This window comes from Fistularia commersonii, chromosome 14 (genome assembly GCF_037954325.1).
Source record: "Fistularia commersonii isolate RoL2024-O1a breed Wild chromosome 14, RoL_Fcom_v1.0, whole genome shotgun sequence".
Classification (NCBI taxonomy): domain Eukaryota; kingdom Metazoa; phylum Chordata; class Actinopteri; order Syngnathiformes; family Fistulariidae; genus Fistularia; species Fistularia commersonii.
In genome coordinates, this window is record NC_141297.1 from 7,959,481 (window position 1) to 7,974,921 (window position 15,441).

The 15,441-nt window shown below is 47.8% G+C and overlaps 1 protein-coding gene across 3 annotated transcripts in view; it reads left to right on the forward strand.

The window, feature by feature from the left end:
* nfatc2a (nuclear factor of activated T cells 2a) overlaps window positions 1–15,441 on the forward strand; it is a 29,126-nt gene that overhangs the window by 1,733 nt on the left and 11,952 nt on the right. For 2 of the 3 annotated variants that reach the window (XM_086159678.1, XM_086159679.1), the window contains exons 1-6: window positions 305–533; window positions 1,399–2,314; window positions 3,105–3,273; window positions 5,454–5,656; window positions 9,746–9,918; window positions 12,862–13,002. In XM_086159678.1, coding sequence (XP_086015804.1) covers window positions 383–533; window positions 1,399–2,314; window positions 3,105–3,273; window positions 5,454–5,656; window positions 9,746–9,918; window positions 12,862–13,002 — 1,753 coding nt within the window. In that variant the 5' untranslated portion in view covers window positions 305–382. Of the gene's footprint in view, window positions 1–304; window positions 534–1,398; window positions 2,315–3,104; window positions 3,274–5,453; window positions 5,657–9,745; window positions 9,919–12,861; window positions 13,003–15,441 lie in introns of those variants that run through there. The other variant, XM_086159681.1, reaches the window with a different exon arrangement.

Here is a 15,441-nt window from a genome sequence, read left to right on the forward strand (position 1 = left end):
CCAAACTACACTTTTTTGTAGTTTTGTAGTTTTTTTGGTTCGCCTGACCTGACAGGGCGGAGCGATGAGCTCGATTATCCGGTCCGGCTTCCAAAGCATCAACACACACTCACACGTACACGTACACGTACACGCACGCAGATGTGCAAGGACCCGCCTTCTGGCGCACACCGAAACAGGAAGTGGACGCGCGCCACCTCCCGCGATGCTTCGCCCGTCACTCTGAGCAGGTTCCTCTCCGGTGTCCGTGCGCGTCTCCGCCGCGTCCCACCCTCAGCTGCGCTGCGAACAAAACAAAAGAAAACAAAAGAAACAAAAACAAACAAACAAACCAGCACTAAACCGGAAGTGGCAGCAGGTGCGCAGCGGCATCGACGCACGGATGAGCGTGAGCGCGTTGTTCGGCGGCCCGGCGGCGGCGGCGGCGGCGGAGGAGGAGGTGCTGGAGCGCGTACACACCGAGGACGATCTGCAATTTGAGGATCTTTTTGAATACGGAATCCCCCCGGGAGACTTTCCCGCGGGACGGCAAGGTTGGTGCGCCACGTGCACGTGTCTCCGCGTGCGTGTGTCTCTCTCACACACACACTAACACACTCGCTCTTCCTCGTCTGTTTGGTGGTTTAATTGACACATGGCGGCGCTCGGAGACCAAACAGGAAGTGGGTGCGAGCACGCGCGTGCACGTCGAGAAAAATTAGGATTATATTAATAAGAAAAATTAGGATTAAATGTAGAGGGAAGTCGGGGTTAATCCAATTTGAGGTTCAGAGTTGGAGGCCGGAGATTAGGATGAATCAGGATCCGGATTCCTTTATCTGGTTTTATTTATCCGGTTAAAACTCTCACACGCTGAATTAATCCATCCCAATCCCGGATCATTTTTGCCTGAAACTCTTCATTCATATGTCGATCATCTGACTCGGCGTCTCTGCTCCGGTCCAGAAAGCAGAAACTATGGAAAATATCGAAATCTGAATAAAATCGGAGTAAAAAATGAACATTGAAACCCGCTTTTAATCTCGCGGATTATTTTTTTCCCCCTTGACTCTTTTGAGGGGTTTCCATTCTAAATGTCTCTTTGATTATCTCAGTTTGTCCATTATTTCTAATGTGGACTATAATCTCGACATGTTCATGCAGGTATTATTGTTTTTTTTGCAGATATTATTATTTTGTTTTTTATTTGATTTTTTTTTTAATTTTTTTCTTATCGCTGTTTCCCCCCAGCAGTTTATCTCCATGCATATTGGTAAGGATCTTCTTCGGGAAGGATCTCCCGGCAGATCTTCAACGTTTACGCTGACCGTCTGTGGGATCACGGCCTCGGGGCGTCGTCGCGGCCGTCAGACAAATGTTGTTTTGAGGATTTTAACGCTCTTCCTCTCCCGTCCCCAGATGACCCCGCCCTCGAGTCCCACAAGGTCCTGGGCTCGGAGTCTGAGCTGGCCTTCCCCCTGGAGGACGCCTCCCATTACGGCCCCGCCGTCGAGGGCCTCCCGGGCTACGACCCCCAGGAGATCAGGGGCTACCCGGACGCCGTCCGCCCGGCGGGCCTGACCCTGAGCCCGCGGATCGAGATCACCCCGTCCAGGGAGCACTACAGCCATGGCCGGGACTCGTTGCAGAACCAGCACCTGAGCGTCAACCACCCGTGGCCCACCCTCGCCGTCCCGGGCCACGAGAGCGTGGTGTACCGCGAGCCGCAGTGCCTGAGCCCGGCCAGCAGCAACTCCTCCGCCAGCTGGCACTCGGAGAACTGCTCGCCCTGGGCGTCCCCCTGCGTGTCCCCGACCGGCGGCCAGAACTCCGGCGACCTGTGCTCCCGCCTGCAGGGGATCCACGCCGGCTCGCCGCGAACCTCCCCCGGCACGTCCCCCCGGACCAGCCTGACGGAGGACGGCGCCTGCCTGTTGCCGCGCTCGCCCTCGCCGCGCCCGCGCTCCAACTCCCCGCAAGGCAAGCGCACTTACGACATGTACAGGATCCCGGGGTTGGCGACGGGGCGACGCTCCCGCAGCCCTTCCCCGCACGGCGGCGGCGGCCACGACGAGCACGGCGTCATGGCGCCGCACTACCCCGGCGGCGGCCTCCTGGACGCCATGAACGGGTTCAACGGCGGCGCGCAGCCGGGTTTGGTTCCGTCCAAGCTGGTGAAGACCAGCAGCTCCGCCTACGCCCTGTACCCCGACAACCACGGCGACGGGAACTTCCTGCTGCCGTGCGACCAGGACATCAAACCCAAACCGGCGCCGGAGCCCGTCTTCGTCATCCCGCCCCATTGGGCCAAACCGCTGGTGCCCAGCATCTGCAGGTACTTGGGGGCCGAGAACCCGCCTAGAAACCTTTACGCCAAATCCCGGATCCTCGCTTCTGCACGATGGAGGAACAACCGATATTTAGTTGAACATTGGTCGGAAAATATCGAAATAATTTCAGGGTCTCATTTGCGGTATACATTCATATAGAGCCTGATGTTATCAGACTGTAGATTAGCTTTTATAGATTATTATAGACTATTTATAGTCTATGTAAAATATGACATAGTATGGGAAGAAATGGGAAATAGACTGCATTTGCTCCTTGTAATAATAATAATAATAATAATAATAATGATGATGATAATAATAATATAAGACTGAAATTACAATCCAATTAAATATTTTTCATGGACAAACATTATGGGGAATAACAAGAAAAAAAGATGATGTATAAAGTAAAATATAACAAGGAATAAAATGATTTTGGAATCGACAGTTAAAAGCGGTATAAACAAGACAGTTCACGGATGGACATAAGCAACTCATATTTGTGACCCAAAAAAATCTGAAAAATTGAAAATATTAACATTTGATATCATAAATACTATATTAAAAATGTATACATATTTTAAATAAATGATACAAATGTAAAAATACATTAAATATTTGTTATATACATTACAAATGCTAAGAAGTTAATTTGATTTTAAAATCAGTATTCATTGTGAAATTTTCAGGACTCTCGGTTCATACGTCATTTTTTTTTTTTTTTTTTTTTTTAAACATATGCATATATTTTCCTCTATATAACCCCCCCTCGCTTCCCCCTTCCGTGTGCTCCAGCCTGCCTCTGGCTTCGCTCCCCCCGCTGGAGTGGCCCATCCCGAGCCGCACCGACCAGTACGAACTGCACATCGAGGTGCAGCCCAAGCCTTACCACCGGGCCCACTACGAGACGGAGGGCAGCCGGGGGGCCGTCAAAGCCCACACCGAGGGCCACCCCGTGGTGCAGGTGAGACGGTTCAACGGTCAGGAGGTTCATCGAAATCTCTTAAATAAAGTGTGAATGAGAGGGAACGACCGGATGCGTCAGGTGACGGGTGAACCGTCCTGGTTAAACCCAGCCTCTAGGCGTCAGTTGGGTCCGGCTGGAATGATGGTTTACCAAAGAATAACAAATGGTGATCTGGATTTTTATCATGACTTGTGAATTTATTCATTTATTTAAATAGTTTTGAAAAATAATGCATGAAAATGCAACATTTCTCCCCAGACAAATTTGGCCTATTAATTCATGAAAGAAAAAAGGATTTATAGATTATTGCTCGAGAGTTGAACATTATTGAGAATGACATTGGAAATAACCAGAAAAATGCCTACGCACTTTTCAGGAGAGACATTTGTGTGTGAATGGAGGGGGTTCACAAAAATATATCAAATTCAAAAACTAAAAAAGAATCCCCGAAACATCCTTAAAATCCATCTTTATATCAGAAGGCAGCCACGTGATGGGAACATATTAGAAGGTGCGGTGTGTGTATGTGTGTGTGCGCGTATACATGGATGCATGAGAGTGTGTGTGGGTGCATAGGGCGGGGGGGGGGGTCATGGAACGAGGAACATATTTGTATCCTGGAAAATGTTCTCCAGAAGACAACACCCTGACCCCTCTGCTGTTGCTGTGGCAACTTTTTTTTTTGTTGTTGTTTTTTTTCAATGAAGAAAATACACACACACACACTTTGCCCCCCCCCCCCCCCCCGGGTCGGTTCTGCCCGGTTTGCGCGTCCGATCAGATGGTCAGGCCTGGCTGCCCTCTTCCTTCCTCTCCTCCTTTTTTCCTTCCTCCTCTCCTTCCCCCTGCAGCCCCACTTTACTTTTCCTAGCCCGTCGCCTCTGTCATGACTCACCTCTCTTGCCGCTGCCATGGCGACCGCCGGGGCGGCTCGCGAGGCCCCGCGAATGTCCGTGGCCGTTTCCTGTGTTTTCTACCTGCGCACGGGGGCTGAAGGTGCTCACCCGCCAGCGCCGCCGCCGCCGCCGTCACCGTGGCAACTCGGTGAGAGAAAAGGGAAGCACGTGACGTGGAGGTTGTTTCCGAAGAACTTGCCTCCTGAAGATGGAAGTGATGTGTGTAAAGACATTGATGGTAAAAGAAAAAAAAATTGTCGCTTCCCAACTGGACCTGGAGCCCTCGCCTTCCGGTTGCCATGGTTTCCACCGATGCAACATTAGGATGCAATAAACACACATCCGCTCAATTAATTCTTCATAGTTCTAGTTTTACTCCAATCAGAGGGACGGGTGGTGAGAGGAACTGGGTGTTCCACCTTCTGTCGCTTTGCAGATGATGCACAGCTGTCTCGCTGCTCCCTGTGCGCGCACACACACACACACAAACACACACACACACACACACACAGGCACGCATGAAAAGAAAGAGAAAACGTGGTTGCAACTTGATGCTCTGTGGTTTTTGCAGGTTTCCTCAGGAGGCGACGCCGGCGGGCCGCGCTCCGCCTCGCACCTCCTTCGCCTTCCGACTCTTCAACTTTTTCGTTTAAAGGAAAAAAAAAGAAAAAAAAGAAATTGATGTCGAATATAGAAATGTGGGCTGATGACATTAACGGCATCGGCTAATTATAGACAGCGCATCAGTAGGAGTGAGTCAGGGGTTCCGATTCTATTGACATAAACAAATGTTTGTATCCTGCAGAATCTTAAAGATAGATTCGATAATATTCTTGAAAGATGTGTTGAGAGTCCTACACATCACAGGAGGGCGTGGGCGCCAGAAATATATATCTAGATAAAAATGAAAAGTAGGGCGATGTTAAAATTCAACACTTGTGTTTGATTTCTCCATTACTGGTAAACAATGTGTTATTACTGTGTTATTACCTAATAATAATCATAAAACAACAAGTTGTTGGGGTCAAAATCAGTCACTGGACGTCCTGACGTCGACTTAGCAATTGACATTTGACTAAATATCATATATTGAATCTATTGAATATATTGATCTATTGAATATATTGATCTACAATTGGATTATAACATCATTTGGGTAAAATATTGATAGAGGGTACTATCGATGTCCACTGAAAGACCGTAGAAAACGTCTCGCATGTGAATATTATAACACGGTAATTAATGCGGCGTGTTTTTGTGCCAACCCTCTCGTATCCGCAGCTTCACGGCTACCGGGGGAAAGAGCCGCTCCGACTGCAGATCTTCATCGGCACGGCCGACGAGCGGATCCTCAAGCCTCACGCTTTCTACCAGGTCCACCGCATCACCGGCAAGACGGTGACCACCACCAGCTACGAGAAGATCTTCAACGGGACCAAGGTCCTGGAGATACCGCTGGAACCCAAGAACAACATGAAGGCCATGTAAGAGAACCTACCTCTCTAGTCCCATTCTGCTAGCTTAGGGATAACTTGTTTAGTTAGTCGGTGAGAATAAAACGCGTTTGACGTCGGGTCTGGAAGTAAGTCAGTAAGTAACCACGTCACTAAGTCGGTCAGTAACCAGGTATTCTAAGTCAGTCAGGAAGAAGAGGGTTGATGTGACAGGAAGTCGGTGAGTGACTAAACAACTAAGCAACTCAGTTGTTGAGTAACTAAGTCGGTCAGTAAGAAGGTTAGTCAGTTAGGAAGTCAGTCAGTGAGTACTAAGTCAGTCAGTAAGAAGACCATTGGTGGGGCAATGAGACAGGGAGTCGGTCAGTGAGTAACCAAGTCACTTAGTAAGAAGAGGGTTATGATCTGCTAGTAACTGAGTCCGTAGGTAAGTAGAGGGTTAGTGTGACAGGAAGTCAGCGAGGGAATAAGTAACTAAGTGACCAAGTCAGACAGTCAGACCAAGAAGACAGCTTGTATCATAGTGCTTATGGGTAACTAAGCACCTCATTTACCCAGGAAGAAGAAGGTTAGTGAGTCAGGAAGTCAGTCAGTGAGTAACCAAGTCAGTGAGTAAAAGGGGGTTAGTGTGACAGTGAGTAAGGAAGTCAGTTTGAAATTTAGTAACTAACTCGGCTCATTCAGGAGGTTAGTAGGTAAGTTAGTAAGTCAGTTAGTTAATAAGAAGGACAGTGCATGAGATAGTACTTCAGCCTGTGCTTGTCAGTAGGTGTATCAATGGGTCATGCTGGTCAGTTGGTCAACAGTCAAAATGAAAGTAGGTCGGTAGGTAAATCTATCCATCCATCCATCAACGGGCAGCAGCAGGGGCAGTGAGAGCCAGACCTCCCTCTCCCCTGTCACAAGGTCCAGCTCCTCTTGGGGACCCCAGTGTGTTCCCAGGCCAGCCTGGAGACATAGTCTCTCCAACGTGTCCTGGGTCTTCCCTTGTGGTCTCCTCCCAGATGGACATACCCGGAACACCTCCCCCGGGAGGCGTCCAGGAGGCATCCTGACCTGATGCCCGAGCCACCTCATCTGACGTCTCTCCATGTGGAGGAGCAGTTGCTCTACTCCGAGCTCCTCCCGCAAGAACTCACCCTATCTCGAAGGGAGAATCCAGCCACCCTGCGGAGGAAACTCATTTCGGCTGCTTGTATCCCCAATCTTGTTCTTTCGGTCACTGCACACAGCTCCTGACCATAGGTGAGGGTGGGAACTTAGCTCAACGGGTAAATTGAGAGCTTTGTCTTTTGGCTGAGCTCCCTCTTCACCTGCCTGTCGATCTCCCGCTCCATCCTTTCCTCACTCGTGAACAAGACCCCACGATACTTGAACTCCTTCACTTGGGGCAGGACCTTCTCCCCCACCCGGAGTGGGCATTCCACCCATTTCCAGTTGAGCACCATGGTCTCGGATTTGGAGGTGCTGAACATCACACCCGGCTGCGAACCACTCCGGTGAAAGCTGGAGGTCATGGCCTGATATAGGCAACAGAACCACATCATCTGCAAAAAGCAGAGACTAAATCCTGCGGCCACCAGACCGGATCCCGTGGACGCCCTGGTTGCGCTTAGAAATTCTGTCCGTAAAAGTTATGAACAGAATAAGTGACAAATGGCAGCCCTGGCGTAGTCCAGCTCTCACAGGAAACAGGGCTGACTTACAACCAGCATAACACCAATCATACAGGGACCAAATAGCCCGTATGACAGGGTTCGGTACCCCATACTCCTGGAGCATCCCCCACAGGATTGCCCGCGGGACACGGTCGAATTCCTTCTCCAGATCCACAAAACACATGTAGACTGGTTGGGCAAACTCCCATGCTCCATCAAGGACCCTGCGGGGGGTATAGCGCTGGTCCACTGTACACCCTCCGATCCGATCCCCCTTTTTAAAAAGGGGGATCACCACCCCGGCCTGCAAGTCCTGCGGCATTGTCCCCGACGTCCACGCAATGCGGCAGAGATGTCTTAGCCAGGACAGCCCTACAGCATCCAGAGCCTTGAGGAACCCAGGGCGGACCTCATCCACCCCTTGGACCCGCTACTGAAGAGCTTTTTGACTTCTTCAGCAACTTCAGCCCCGGAAATAGGCGTGTCTGCTCCAGAGACCCCCGGCTCTGCTTACTCATTGGAAGGCGTTTCAATGGGGTTGAGGAAGTCTCAGAAGTATGCCTACTACTGATCAACAATGTCTCGAGTTGAGGTCAGTATTGTCCCGCTCCCACTGTACACATTGTTGACGGAGCGCTGCTTCACCCTCCTGAGCCGCCGGGTGGTGGACCAGAATCTCCTCGCCGCCCACCGGAAGTAGTTTTTCTATGGTCTCCTCAAACTCCTCCCACGCCTGGGTATTTGCATCAGCACCCACCAAATATGCATGCCGCTAGGCCTGCCGGTACCTGCCAGCTGCCTCCAGAACCCCATACGCCAGAGAGGCCCGATAGGACTCCTTCAATTTGACGGCATTCCTCATCGCTGGAGTCCACCGTGGATTTGAGGATTGTCACCCCAACAGGTGCCGACCGCATTATGGCTGCAGCTCCAGTCTGCCGCCTCAACAATTGAAGCACCGCACATGGCCCAATGTTCCCGCCTCCCTCTGGACATGATTGCAGTTCTGCTGGAGGTGGGAGTTGAAACTCCTTCTGACAGGAGACTCTGCCAGACGTTCCCAGTAGACCCTCACGTTACGTTTGGATCTGCCGCATCCTCCCCCACCATCGGAGCCAGCTCACCACCAGGGGGGTTAACAGCTCAGTTAACAGCTTCGCCCCTCTGTTCACCCGAGTGTCCAGGACATGTGGCTGCAAGTCCGACGATACAACCACAAGGTCGATCAAAGAACTGTAGCCTAACGTGTGTTGGTGCCAAGTGCACATATGGACACCTTTATGTTTGTTATGGACATTCTGTGACGAGCACAGAAGTCCAATAACAAAACACTGCTTGGGTTCAGATCGGGGGGGGGCCGTCCCGCTCAGTCACGCCCTTCTAAGTCGCACTGTCGTTGCCCAAGTGAGCGTTGAAGTTTCCCTGTAGAACAAGGGAGTCCCCTGTAGAAGTGCTCTCTAGGGACCCCAAGAAGGGTGGGTAGACTGAACTGTCGTTGGGTGCATAACCACAAACAACAGTCAGAACCCACCTGAGGGCGGAGGGAGGCTACCCTCTCCTCCTCCGGGTTGAACCCCAACGTCCAGGTGCCGAAATGGGGGGCAATCAATATGCCCACACCTTGAGTTAAGGTGCGCCTCTCATCGGGGGCAACTCCAGAATAAAAAAAAAGAGTCCAGCCCCTCTCAAGAGGCCTGGTTCCAGACCCCAAGCTGTGCATCGGGGTGAGTCTGACGATATATAGTCGGATATAGCTCACTGGGACGTGCAAACCCGGCCACCATGGAAAGGTGGCAGCTCATGGAGGGGAGGTAAATCTTGTCCCTCAGTAAGTTAGTCTGTAGGGCAGTGCTGTAAGTCTTTGGTTACGTCCATCGATTCATCAGACAGTGAATTTGGTTGTTTGGTTGATAAGTAATTGAGAGATTATAAGTTAACTTTAAGTTTGTAAGAAAATATGCCCATTGGTACACCAGTCAGTCAGTCCGCCGGTCAGTACTCAGTGGATATATTGGTTAGTAGGTTAGCAAGGTGAGTGATCTAGTCAGTAGGTCAGGAGGTGAATCAGCTTGTGACTAAGTCAGTCAGTCAGTCAGTCAGAGAGTTAGTTTGTCAGTCACTAAGTAGGTCAGTAAGTGAGTGATGTAGTCAGTAGGTCAGGAAGTAAACAGTTGAAAATTAAGTCAGTCTTTAATTAGGCTTTTTGGTCTGTATGTAAAGTAGTCAGGAGGTCCACCAAACAAGTAAGTTAGCAGGCCACTAGGTTAGCAAGGTTTTATTTCTCCCGTAGTAAATCAGATGTTCATGTACACATGATCCTTTGCAGCAAAAGTCGAGAAACTTCTTCTGCTATGTGATCTGAACGACATAGCGCAGCAACGGGAAATGCATCCGTGTTTCCCCGACCCGGGATTTGTAGTTCACCGAGGTAAAACCGTGCCCTCCCTCCGACGTCTTGCAGAATCGACTGCGCCGGGATCCTGAAGCTCAGGAACGCCGACATTGAGCTGAGGAAAGGCGAGACCGACGTGGGGAGGAAGAACACCCGAGTCCGCCTGGTGTTCCGCGTTCACATACCCCAGCCGGGGGGGCAGCCCGTCCCCCTGCAGGTGGCGTCGCATCCCATCGAGTGCTGTAAGCTAATCGCCTGCAACCGCATGCTAATCGTAGGCTTCACACACTATTTTCCCCAGAATTTGTGACCGATTCCAAAGCCTTGATGTAAAACACTATCAAAAGTAAGGTACCTGCTGACCTGTGTCACCCCCCCCCCCACACACACACACCCTCCAGGCAGTCGTGAGGTTAGCGCGGCGAGACAGGGCCGCCTTCATAGATTCCTCCATTACGTTTCATCAGTTAACAAAACTTAATGCAAAGTAAACGGCGTGAAAAAACGAAGCCGCATTCAAATGCGCCCGGACTCGCCGCCACAGAGACGTCCTTATGCTCGCAGGGCTTCCATCCAGGCGGCGGCCCGCGGCACGTCTCCGTGTTTGCGTACCCGTGTGTGTGTGTGTGTGTGTGTGTGTGTGTGTGTGTTACCGAAGCACCTGGCGCAATGAAAACTCAAACAAGTAGCCCTTTTTATGGCGCGCCGGCTAACAGGCGCTAACCTTCATCGTAGCCGCGCGTGACACAGAATCGTCTTTATTTATTTAGTGTTTAAACTAAAGTCTCTGGATGCTTCTTTTGCCGGCTGAACTTTGCGAGGGTCGTCGGTCCTTTTAAAGGGACAGTTCGGTCAATCCCCCTCAATCCTCCCAACACAACCAAATCTCAGAGGGATTAGTGAGATTAACTCTCGTTCCGCTGCGAATGCAAGTCGACCCAGCCAACCCGCAGCTTCTTCTTTATGAGCATAACAAAAGAAGAAATAGACAGCATTAAAATATTAAATAGACAAAAACATGAGTAACTGCTCCCCACTGACATCCTGGCCCCGGTTCCTGGGGATCGTCCAAATACTTTGTTGTCAGCGGTTTAATTTACTTTCCCCGTCTCGCGTTTTGTGTATTTATTTATTTTTTCCAATTGAACATTTTATTTTCATTCTTTCTCAATGGCAGCAAGTAGCTCCGCAGGCGTCACGCCGCTAAAATGTGACCTACTGAACTCAGGCATCTGTGCAAATGTCTCCAGTGGCCAAACCTAGAACTACAAGCATGTTGACAGTTGCTGGGAAAAGAAATAAAAAACAATGTTAATAATACAGCAGTAGTCTTGTATGATATGATATGATATGATATAATATAATTATTATGTTGATATAACAATATGATATCTCATGATATAACAATGCAAACGATATAGTGTAATATTGTATGATATTAAAATAAACATCCTAAAACGTCAGGATACTTTGTTTACCTCTTTGGTGTGGATTCGAGGGTCAGTCATATAATTCCTGCCCTCTACGGCTCTCGAAGCCTTAAAAACCCTTGATTTAAAAAAATTCTGCTGTTTTTTTAAACTTATTTGTAGCCCAAAAAGGCTACAAATAATGTGACCACCAGACCTGGCAACTGCCGTGCAGGGACGTTTCGAGCGGGACAAAGTGCAAGATCAGGAAGTCGTGCTGAAAATGTTCCTATTTAATTATTGTTAGTATTTATTTTGTCTAGACATTGAATGAATTATTTACCCAGACTGAACCCCAGATATTCCTCCTTTTACTTCCTCTTCAGCATCCGTTCATCTGTTCCCACTTCCTGTTTGTCACCCCGGCCTCATCCCTTCCCCTAAATTCCCCGACTTCGCCATAAATACGACGGATCGAAGAGAAAATGTAGAACCAACTAGAAAACTGAATTGTTGTTTTGTTTTCATTCTGATTTATTTACCTGTATTTTTGGCACAGAAGAATTGAAGTAAAATATATCATCTCCTCGTCCTGGGGGGGGGGGGAGAGCAGGTGACATGGCCCTTCTCAAAAGTAATTAAAAAAAAAGATAATAAAAGCTGTATTTTTATGAAGCAGGTGTAAAAAAAAGAAAAAAATACTTTTCAAATTTAAAAAAAAACTTTTAAAAAGTAAAAGAAAAATTTGCATAAATTACAACCTTTAGAAATGAATGGGTAAGTGGCCTCAAGTTATGAAATTTTATTTGCAAAAAATGTATTTGCAAATTATGTGGGAACTATCCAAAGTCAGTGGGTGTACTTGATTATCTTTCACGAAGGGTTGTGATCCAAAGTAGGTGTGAACCAGTGCGAGCACATCAACCTTGAACTGACTCTAAAAAGGAGGTGTTTTATTTTCTATTATTTTGAGCATTTTGAAAGATTTGAATTTTTAACGCTCTTTTTTTGTGAAAAAACACAGGAGGCTAATCAACAACTTGTCATTTAATGACTTATTATCATTATACCATTCAAATTAAATTTTAAATACATTTTGATTTTCATTTTATTTTTCACATTTCCCTTAATTTCTTTTAAGTAATGTTTCAGATTCTCAAGTTTTGAGTTTTTCTTTCATGATATTTTTTGGCAAAGTTCATGCAAATTCTTTTTACACATCTATTACATACACTATGGTAATTCTCTGCTGATTTTCATTTCTGGTTTATATTAAGAATAAGAATAAGAACAACTTTATTTATCCTGAAGGAAATTGTTGTGCCAGAGTTTCAAGTAAAACATAATAATAATAAATAATAGTAGGAAATTGTAGAAACGGTAAAAAAAAAAAAAAATTGAATACATTTCTTTATTATTCTAGGCTCTCCAAAGGATGATAATAACAATAATAAGACTATCACAACAACAGCAATAAGTACTGTTATTATTAAATTAAATAATAAAGTTTCTTATATTTATTGATACAATATTTATATATCCAATTCAATGTTTTATAATAGTAATAATAATAAAATATTATTATTATTATTATTATTAGGAACGCCAGGGTGTGAAATGTCATCTCTTAAAAAATGCAGCATACAGCAGCCGGAGAAAACACTTGAGAGACATTCCTCCCAAATTCCTGGATTAAGTGTATCTCGCTCTTGTGAAACGCCGCATTTTATGTGAGCTTCCAACGTAACGCGGCGTGCGCCCCCCCCCCCTCCACAGCTCAGCGGTCGGCCCACGAACTTCCCATGGTGGAGAAGCAGGACATGGACAGCTGCTCGGTGCTGGGCGGCCAGCAGATGATCCTCACCGGGCAGAACTTCAGCTCCGATTCCAAGGTGCTTTTCACGGAGAAAACCCAGGGTGAGTCAGCGCACGCTTTTCCCCTTGTGGACTGGATTTACCAGACCGGCTTGTCGGCTACACTGGGCGAGGAGATAAGGGGTGACTAACCAGCAACCCTCGGGCCTCACACACCTTCCCTTCCACCGGCGAGGTATTTGCATGATGCCGATTACGATAACGCGCAGCTTCCTTTTTGTCCTTCCTCCTTCCTGTCTGACTCCCCGAGATGCCTTTTCGCCTTTGCGGTCGGTCCGATCATCGCTCTCAACGCCCCCGGATTTGAACCGGCGCACGTTTATCGTGTCGCCTGGCCGGGACGCTTCTCCCCTGCTGGCTGCGGTCACGTCGCGTTGGTCTGCGTGCGTTCTGAAAACCTCATTTCCATACAAATTGGCAGATTGCGTGGCAGCTAATTTAGCCCAGATTAGCAGATGGGAAGATAATTCCGAAATGTCACCTGGGTCTGAGAGCGATTACATCAAGTGGGCCGGGTTGTGATTTCGTCCCCAACTAAGTGGGGGGAAAGGGAAGTCGCGCCCGGCCTTCCGCTTCCAAATGCACGCATGTTGACATCACTGTTAGCATAGCTTTAACGGCGGCGGGTGTTGACACGTTTGCGCGGGGTTATCTGTCCTGGATGCAGGATGTTCGCATTAAGATGGATCTTTTTGTTTGGCTCGCCGGAAGATAACGCCTGTTTAGGTAAACAGTAGCTAGCCGTGTCGTTAGCAACGGTTTAAACCAACCGGGGCCTCGCACGATCACATGACCTAATTCTCATGAGATGGGCGTCTTCAAAAGATGGGCTCAACTTCCATCCCCCCTTTCCTGGGAAAAATGGAATCTTCCATCTTTGCATTAAGATGCTGAAACACAGATAATGAGATGAGATGAGAGATGAGAACAACTTTATTTATCCCGAAGGAAATTGTTGTGCCAGAGTTTCAAGCAAAAACATAACAATAATAGATAATAGTAGGAAGGAGGGAGGATAAGAAATACAATAAAATATAAATTGTCAAGGTTAAGGCTATCAAGTGTTTTAAGGTCTTCAGTACAAAGATTTTAAGATTGCCTGCCGCTGAGGGACGAGGAATTAAAAAGTCTGAAAAAGTCTGATAAGCTTAAATCGTGTGGACTTTTCGAGAATGTTTTGGGATCGTGGCGAATCCAGACATTTTTCTCACTTTCCGTCATTCATTCATTCATTCATTCTTTCATTATCTATGTCGCTTGTCCTGCAGTCAGGGTGTCTCATCTCAGCTCTCATTGGCCGAAAGGCGGGATTCAATGGACCAATCCCAGGGCTATATAGAGACATACAGCCATCCATCCTCTCCGCCTTTTTTTGTTTTTTTTTTCTTTTTAGTCGCAATTCCACATTTCGATCACGATGTGTAAACAAACAACTTTTTGTGCAAAACAATATTTAAAGAAAAAAATGAAGACGTGATTTAATGACAGCTGAAGCGAAGGAGAGGCTGTTGCTTTTTCTGCTATTATGGAAAAAAACAGTGACGTTGTGTTTCCGAGCACGTGCACGCATGGAACACCCCTGTCAATCATCAGATTAGCGGGGAGGTGGGGGGGGGTGGGAGTCACCTTTCACGTTGAGAATAATAATCCCGCAGGAAGGAAACGTTGCACGTCTCGACCGCTGCCAAGGAAAAAAAAAAAATCAGTTCTCAGCTGCGGGCGTTTTCTTTTTCAAACCTGGAGGATGCGTCCCGGGGACGCCGTCGCCACGGGGTCAGGCAAGCGCCGTGACTCAACGGCTCCACAGCTGCAGCCTCTACGGCTGCAAACTTGCAGGGGGGGAAAAAAAAAAAACAACAAAAAACAGAATCCTCACTCGAGCCAGCTACTTTCTTTCCTCTTTTTTTTTTTTTTTTTCCTTCTCCGGGGTTCCCTGCCGCCGTGTTACGACGCGCCGGGGGAACGAGTCAGATAGCGGCGGAAAAAACAACCCCCAACTCCAAAGGCCGCCATTGTTTTGGAGAGTCTCTGTACAACGGGACGAGAGCAGCTGCCAAACCTCCTCCGAACGGGAGGCAGCTGGAGCCTTCTTTTTTTTTTTTTTTTTGCAGGAGAGAGTTGATTGCAAGAAAAAAAAAAAAATAGATGGAGAGAAAGAGAGAAGCTGGCAGGACGAGTGGAATCCCCTTTTTCCCGCTGACTCATTGAAGCCATGTGTTGCTAATTGGTGGAGGTTTCCCACCTTAGGGGAGGGAAGGCACGTGTCGGAGCGGCGAACGCCGTTCCCGCGACCCGTCCGTTTTCTTCTTCTTTTTGTTTGTCGATTGACAGCGAAAATGTCAGGAATCTGTCATTTCAGGCGTTTTTTTTTTTTTCTTCCTTAGAATGCTCCGCTCTCATGGCGGCTAACTGCTAACACCGACTTATGCGAGAGGGCGGCGCTCATACTGCTTTTACGACTCTTTATTTTTTTTATTTGTG